Here is an 8,377-nt window from a genome sequence, read left to right on the forward strand (position 1 = left end):
GTATGTAAACTTCTGACCCACTGGGAATGTGATGACAGAAATAAAAGCTGAAATAAATCATTCTCTCTAATATTATTTTGACATTTCACATTCTTAAAATAAAGTGGTGATTCTAACTGACCTAAGACAGGGAATTTTTACTAGGATTAAATGTCAGGAATTGTGAAAAACTGAGTTTAAATGTATTTGGCTAAGGTGTATGTAAACTTCCGACTTCAACTGTATTTAATCCTCTGTGTATCATAGGCCTATAGCCTACTGTAGGTGTGTAGCACAGATCTACTGTAGGTGAACTTTTGTATGGACATTGGAAACTTGTCCACGTTTGATTTTACGCATTCATTATGCACATCTTTTCCGCCCAATGAATTGGAATCTTAACATAATTTACAAACCATGTTAAATTGCAATATATCCATGTATTAATTAAATTATTTAAAATGTCATGGAATCATAAACATGTTTTATTTAATTGACAAATACAACAATGAAAAACGGATTAATTTAGACAGAGGTTCCAAAACGTTCAAAAAAAGCAATAATGTGTCCCGTATGCAAATAGGCTACCTCTCTACAACTCTGCCTCACCGTGCACATATCTTGTTATAGCGCAACTTTGACATTAAGAAATCTGAGGACAAGGTAGGATCCCCCTCTACGCAATAAGTAATAGCCTTCTCCTTCCTTCCCCTGCAGTGCCGCTTCTGTTTGTTTGCACTCACTTGAACCCGAGCGGAAATTCCTTTCCGTTTTTGTGAATGACAAACTTATTAACAATTCATCAACACAGTTTCTTCCATCCGGCCCCGTTTCCAGGGCAACGACTGCTCGGCGCCCTCTGATTGGCTGGCGGATATAATGTATCCATTGAAACGCCTCGAGTTTGTAACCATTCACTCGCTTGGCGCTGCGGAAAGCACATCATCAACGAACCAGCCTCGACAACAACAAAAGAGGCTTATTCACAACGAGAAGGTTGGGAATAGACGACAGAAGAATAAATAGATTATTGGAAATTGGTGACAAATGCTTTGCAACTGTCCTGCAATCAATCCGTTTCATTTTGATTTTTACAGAAGAAGAATATTTTCTACAGCAAAAGCCTGAGTTATATAATACGAAGACAACGTCAGTGCTGGCTAGTGAGTCATTGATAAATAAATACATGGACATTCTTCCTGCCGCTGCATGAATGAGTGCTAGTGTATAGGCAATCTGCAGTCGGATATCTAAGAAATTCGTGTTTTGCTGATTTTCGTGAGAAATGCAATAGCCGATATCCGTTTTCATTTCTGCAGTTATTCCAGAATATATTTTTTTCTCGACCAGTGTGCGCTGCCGTTTCCTCAATGCTCCATTCTTCATAACGTTGACGGCCTTTTGCTGTAGCCTACAGGGACCAACCACATAATTTTCCTGCAGTGAAGTGAACATATTTGTTTCGCTAAATGCTTGACAAGCCCAAGCCCGCTCAGTTCGAATCGGTAATGGCAATCAGCAAGACCGTGGAGTGGCTGCAAAAGCAGCTCCAGACGCGCAAAGACTGCCTATTGGTAATGGACTGCAGAGCGCTGGAGCTATACGAGTCCTCGCACGTCGAAACGGCGATTAACGTGGCCATCCCAAGCCTGATGCTCCGGCGGCTGAAGAAGGGCAATCTTCCCATCAAGTGCCTGCTCTCAAACGGCGAGGACCGGGAGAGATTTGCGCGGAGGTGCAAGACGGACACTATCGTGCTGTATGACGAGTTCAGCAGGGAATGGAACGAAAATGTGGACGGGGGCTCCGTGCTGGGCTTGCTCCTGAAGAAGATGAAAGACGAGGGCTACAAGGCGTTTTACCTTGAAGGTGAGTGTTGTTGTTTTTCCAGAAGCGCATATTTTCTACTAAAATGTTGGCCTAATTCGGTAAATACATTAATAATGAATAAGTGAACATTTGGATGCATTTGGCGCTAAAACGTATATGATAATGCAAATATATTAGGTCATCACATTGTGTAGCCTCGGCCTGTTATATCAATGGATTTGTCTAACCATATTATTTCCTTCATCTTACAGGTGGTTTCAATAAATTCCAAGCCGAGTTCCCTGCCCTGTGCGAGACCAATCTTGATGGCTCTTTCAATAGCAGTTCTCCCACGGCCCAGGTGCTCGGCCTCGGGGGGCTGCGGATAAGCTCCGACTCATCCGACATCGAGTCCGACATCGACAGGGACCCGAGCAGCGCCACAGACTCAGACGGCAGTCCCCTCTCCAACCCACAGCCCTCCTTCCCAGTGGAGATCCTCCCGCACCTCTACCTGGGCTGCGCCAAGGATTCCACCAACCTTGACATTCTAGAAGAGTTCGGCATCAAGTACATTCTGAACGTGACTCCGAACCTGCCCAACATGTTCGAGAACGCCGGGGAATTCAAGTACAAGCAGATCCCCATCTCTGATCACTGGAGCCAAAATCTGTCACAGTTCTTCCCGGAAGCCATTAGCTTCATAGGTAAACGCAATTACTTACATTCAAGCGCACGGATAGCTCTCCTATTCTAATTTACGCACAATAATTAATTTTAACGCACAGGGTTAATAAATAAAACAGGTCTATTTTATAGTTGTTGTACATTTACGCTTATATTGGCCTAACACGTGAAAACCACGGGCCCACAGTACAGGAACTTAAACGTATTCATAAGATATCTTATCACCAGGAAGGTCTTTAGTTGTTATTGTGCAATTTGGATTATATGTGTCATAGAGTACTTTCTTATCAGTCAATCAAGGAGAATAATACAGAGGGGACCAGATTAAGTCCATTGTGCCAAGCAGATACATTCTATTCTAGTTCTATGCCCCATAACAATAAACTACTCCCAAATTACAATGATTAAACTTCAATGGAACACTTCCTGTGTCTGTTTTTTTGGTCTGCCTAGCTTACCTCAGGCTTGTGTAATTGTATTACAAAGGCCTGTGTGGAAATTGGAGAGGGGGAGAAAGATCGGAGGGAGGGGGTAATTTGAGCACAACAGGAAGGAAGCAGCCATTGAAAGTAATCTAGGACAGCCCAACGATGTGTTCCCTTCACAAAGAGAGCCATTTACAGGCTCTGTTGACATCCTGTTAGCCCTGACAGGGTGCCCTCATAACTCCTACGTTTATACGCCCTAATGGCACCATTATCAAGTAACTCGGGCAGCCTGATAGAGCGTTAATAGTCCATTTCCAAGTCGTGGTACTCCAGGCCAAATTAAAGAATGTCGGCTCTGTTTATGCGCAGAGTACCACAGCGGTTTGTTGATGGATGTGTCTGGGCCTGTTATGATCCTTTCAGACTTCCGCCGCTTAAACGTGTAACTGGTTTAATCAGTGTTGACCACAGTCACTGTTTTATCTGGTTGCCCTTCCACAGCCTAAGTTTCTTTTTCAGGAGCTATATGTTCAGAGCAATTGTTTTTGTATCGCTGTGTATTTTCAGAATACACATTATGCATATCTGACTAAAGTCTATAACATGTTCTTCCTCTTTTTTCCTCTCCTTCTCAGATGAGGCTCGCAGTCAGAAATGCGGCGTCCTGGTCCACTGTCTGGCCGGCATCAGCCGTTCAGTGACAGTCACCGTGGCGTACCTCATGCAGAAGCTCAACCTGTCCATGAACGACGCCTACGACATTGTCAAGATGAAGAAGTCCAACATCTCGCCCAACTTCAACTTCATGGGCCAACTCCTGGACTTTGAGCGCACCCTGGGCCTGAAGAGCCCCTGCGATAACCGGGTTGTGGCCCCCACACAACCCCTGTACTTCACCACCCCCACCAACCACAACGTCTTCCAGCTGGACCCTCTGGAGTCCACGTGAGGCAGCGCCATCGTCGCCCCCTACTGGCTTGGAGATTTAATGAAACCTGAAACGCTGCAATGTTTCTCTACTTTATTTCCGTCACCTGTTGTGACATGATGACATCCTGCCGTTATTGACACAGTTGGCTTGAGGTTAGCAGCTGCCAAGCATGGCTGCTGAAGGGGCACGTGGTCGGTCTGCCAAAAGGCTCTGCTGCTGCAAAAACGGGGACAGAAAAAGAAAGAAAGAATGAAAGAGAGAAGATGGGGAAGAGAGAGAAAAAGAAATCACATTAACTTTCTAGAACCCTATATTACTTTTAGACTGGACTGGGTTTTTGCCTCAATTTTTTTCTGTCAACGCGTTGAAAGAGACGTAAAGTGATCTGGTGGTCAAGTGTACGTTTAATTTCACGACGAAAGGCTGGTGTGCCAAAGAGACATGATTGTTCTATCTGAACATACATGTATATATGACTATAAATACTTTTTGTTTTTTGTGCTAGCACTTGCACCTTCAATACTTTTTTTCGGGTGCATATTACATGTCTTCTGTGAAGATTTGCCTGTTTAGGGTAAAACACCCCCGGTTAAGACGCCACCGTATATTGAACTCAATTTTACATGTGTGGAATCATTTGAATCATTTATACATGTGTATATTTCTTAATATAAAAGACAATAAAGTAAAGCCTTGCGCTAGTATACCCTTTGCAACAAGTGGGTACTGAAGATTTTTTTTTCAATCTTCTACTTTATTTAAGCAAACCAACTGTTTATTGATCAGTATGTTTAAGTTTATTATGCCAAAAAAATGTAGTGTGGTTTTCCAAGAATCGTAAAAAAAAATGTATATGTGTAATATATTTCATATATTTGCTTTATATATGAATTCAGCCGACAGGCCATTTTTGCACCCACCCTCACACAAATCAGAGTCACCTTGGTTGTATGCCTTAGTTCATAGTGCATAGATGTGTTATTGTGCATTGACCCTCAAAGGACTTTGCCCGAACTATGCTTTCACCACCTATCACAATTCTACCAAATTGAGCCACAGCAAAATTACTGTTAAAATAATTTTACAACAAATCACTGAAACTGTCAGTGTATGGCTATGTTAAGAAACTTGATTTGTCATTCGGTTAAGTAAGGTAGAAATAGCTTTATGGAAGCCAACTTAAGATTGCTACGTTCTGTTTATGTTGATGTTTAGTGGGGAACAATGAGGGTTAACATAAGTTAATTCTTATCTGTGGTCAAGGCTTTTCAAAGTCTGGGAGATGTTGACAAAGCAGTAGGCCTTGCTCACCTTGCCGCTGTGAAATGCAGTTTTTTGTTGGTTTTTGTTGTCCCTCCCTTCTGAGAGAAGGCCTGTCTATGGGGGAAGACATTTTGGTTTCAACACCCACCACTCCTCGAGTCTACACTCCTCTCTTACGAATGTAAAGAAATTATAAGTTATTAATAAATTACTATTTTGTCTACTTCTACCAATGTCTTTTTTCATTGCTCAACAATTTGTTAATGTTTTTTACACAGTGTCCACACAGTGACTTTATGTACTGTAAGACCCTCCAACTCCTCGGTTCCACTTTAACCATCGCACATACTGTGTGTGTGTGTGTGTGTGCGCACGTGACAATCATCAGCCAGATGACACAGAAGGAGCCATTCACAAACAAATGGGTGTTCTTTAACCACAAAGGTTAATACAGCTCTCAAATGCAGCAATTATCCAATACAAATAACACTTAACACGTTGTCACACCACCAGTGTTGTATAACATGATGTGTCTCTCTGGCACATTATGTTCTTTTGGGAACTCGTCCAAAATGTTACTGAACATGTGCTGTACATAATTAGAAGTACACACAGTGATTCCGGTCACACTGACAGATTGCATGACTGATTGACTGAATCTCTGAAGGACTGGTTTTTCTAGGTTGGGGCACACACACACACAGTCAGTCCCTGAGGCACTTCCTGACGGTGATGGCCTTTGTTTGAGCAAAGCAGCCCATCAAAGGGAACTTAAAGTCCTTAAACATAGTGTTCTCTGACACTGTGGATCGCGTGGTGTGGTGCGTACTTGTTAAGACCTGGAGAGCATTGAGACACAATCCTCACGGTTAAACAGGAGATCATGTTCACACTCAATGCTAACAGCTATTCACACATTTAAATAATGCCGTGTCAGTGAAGTGACTGTGTGTCACATGCACATGTGACACACACACGCATATATTAGTACATATAGGCTATTGGAGTCTATTAGTGTGTTAATGCTTTGGTGTGACATCAAATCAGGACTATCTATAGGCCTACAGTACATGCAACTCCGTAATTAGCCAATTATTTTCAGATGGTGGACCTAGGATTTCCACATGCTATGATCTGAATTGTCAAGCAATGCATTTCCAAGATCTCTAACATTTTTAACAAAAAGAAACATAATTAAAGGGCTTCACAAAAACAGTTTTTACTTCATACCATCACAAACTAAACACATTCAAAATATAACTGCGAGCACCAATGAACTGGGTTCACAGGTTGATAGAAAGGACACAAGATCAGTTGGATAACAAAGCACTCTCTATCATGTAGGAACTACAGTAGCTTATGTGCTAACGTGCATCTAATGAGCCTAAATAAAACATTTGAAGTGAATCGGATGTATTGTTCATGAGGAGAAGACGATTGCAGATGATTCTGAGCATTATCGCTGCACATGCAAAGAATGAGTTGTTAATAGTTAACTTGTTTTTTGAGAGATTAATACCAAATTTGGTGGGGTTCATCTTATGAATGTCCATGATTGCGATGACAAGTTTCAAGTTGATAGACCACTATGCAGTGGATTTACGGTGGTTTAAATTAACACATAAAATCGGATTTTTGATTTGTCAACTTAGCCATCTTTTGACCAATTAGCTTTTTTCAAACTAAGTTAAGACATGCACAATGGACCTACATTCCAAAGTTGGTGTCATTTGGTTCTATGGTTCATGAGAATAATATTTTTAATGTATTTTTAGCATATTAGCATATGTGCTAATTCATATTATTTAGCAGTGAACCTCTAATAAATTATCAATAGTACTTTGGAACCACACTGTGCCAGAGAGAATATAGTGCAGACACCGTACCAGAGCGACTATACTATATTTAGTATCCCCCTGATGTAATGTTGGGTTGGACTGTTGATTGACAGCTGGGGGGAATGTGTGGTACGCCAGGCTCTCTGGGCCTCATGCTGGCTCTTCCTGTCCACTGGCCTGGCCTTTGCTGTTTTAATGCCCCGTATTACAGGGCACAGGAAACTACCTCTCTATATTTAGAAGGGCATGGGGACGTGGAGAGGGACTGGCAACCTCACCCCTCACTCTCACGGAGGCACCTCTTTTTGGGACATGACAAGCAATACAGGGCACTGGAGGGGTGGGGGTGAAGGTAGTTATGTATGTGTGTGGGGAAAAGAGAAAGCTTTTGTATGTAGACAAAATGGTGTGTAGACAGAGTTACTTCAAAACAATTGTAACATATGGTGACATGTTTGACTATAATGGGTGCATTTTTGGCAATTGTTTATAACCAGGTGTCAACATAGTTGTTCTGGAGCTGTGCTCAATAGTCTCACATTCAAGATGTCATTTCAATACAAACTCACATACGTTGTTTGACATTATCCACACAAACTCTGTTTGATCCCAGCTACTCTTGTAGCTAAATGTCTGACTAAAGTCAAGTAGTTAAGTCAGACCAAAAGCTAGCTGGCTCCTGACAGCTCCTGGTTGTCCGTTGACTTCCTGTGAACAGCCCCCAGATCAGATCAGTGAAGGCAGGGGCCAGCTGGCTGTGACTTGAAGGGGGCACACCACACAGACATTCCATTCCTCAGCTGATATGAGTGGCCTGTCATTCAGAGCTCTGGGAGAGCTATGCTATTGATGCGGGTCGTCATAACCCCTGTTGGAACATGGCCATATTTTGTGGGCAGGACATTTTTAAATATCTTATTTTTTAACCATGACAGTGGTTTTGGATATCAATGTGTGATATATGATTGTGAAATATAGTGCCTTCAGAAAGTATTCACACCCCTTGACTTATTCCACATTTTGCTGTGTTTCAGCCTGAATTCAAAATGTATTAAACATATTTTTTCTCTCACCCATCTACACACAATACCCCATAATGACAAAGTGAAAACAAATGTATTGAAAATGAAATACAGAAATATCTAAGTTACATAACCATTCACACCTCCTGTGACAATACTGTGTAGAAGCACCTTTGGCAGTGATTATAGCTTTGAGTCTTTCTGGGTAAGTCTCTTCCACACCTGAATTGTGCAACATTTTTACTACTATTATTTAAAAAAAAATATTCAAGCTCTGTCAAATTGATTGTTGATCATTGCTAGCACACAGAGTGCTGGAAATCCATAACTACTAAAATGGCCATGACAGTCATTCTGACCGTTGATATTTCAATTGTATAAATAATACCTCAGGAAACCAAATGCAAATCAGTCAGAAAA

The 8,377-nt window shown here is 41.7% G+C and overlaps 1 protein-coding gene across 1 annotated transcript; it reads left to right on the forward strand.

Annotated features, from left to right (window-relative positions):
- Positions 1-902: 902 nt before the first annotated feature.
- On the forward strand, positions 903-5,326 carry LOC120054157 (dual specificity protein phosphatase 6-like). Its single transcript, XM_039001591.1, has 3 exons — positions 903-1,848; positions 2,061-2,495; positions 3,539-5,326. Exons 1-3 carry the CDS (start codon positions 1,449-1,451, stop codon positions 3,850-3,852), a joined length of 1,149 nt encoding a protein of 382 aa, XP_038857519.1. The 5' UTR covers positions 903-1,448; the 3' UTR covers positions 3,853-5,326.
- The last annotated feature ends 3,051 nt before the right edge of the window (positions 5,327-8,377 follow it).

Source organism: Salvelinus namaycush, chromosome 9, assembly GCF_016432855.1.
Source record: "Salvelinus namaycush isolate Seneca chromosome 9, SaNama_1.0, whole genome shotgun sequence".
NCBI classification, from domain to species: Eukaryota; Metazoa; Chordata; class Actinopteri; order Salmoniformes; family Salmonidae; genus Salvelinus; species Salvelinus namaycush.

Bases quoted from the DNA above. Each gene is read 5' to 3' on its own strand.
- LOC120054157 (XM_039001591.1), top strand. From the start codon at position 1,449: ATGCTTGACAAGCCCAAGCCCGCTCAGTTCGAATCGGTAATGGCAATC. The intron at 1,849-2,060 runs GTGAGTGTTGTT...TTCATCTTACAG, and splicing joins CAAGGCGTTTTACCTTGAAG to GTGGTTTCAATAAATTCCAA. The intron at 2,496-3,538 runs GTAAACGCAATT...TCTCCTTCTCAG, and splicing joins GGAAGCCATTAGCTTCATAG to ATGAGGCTCGCAGTCAGAAA.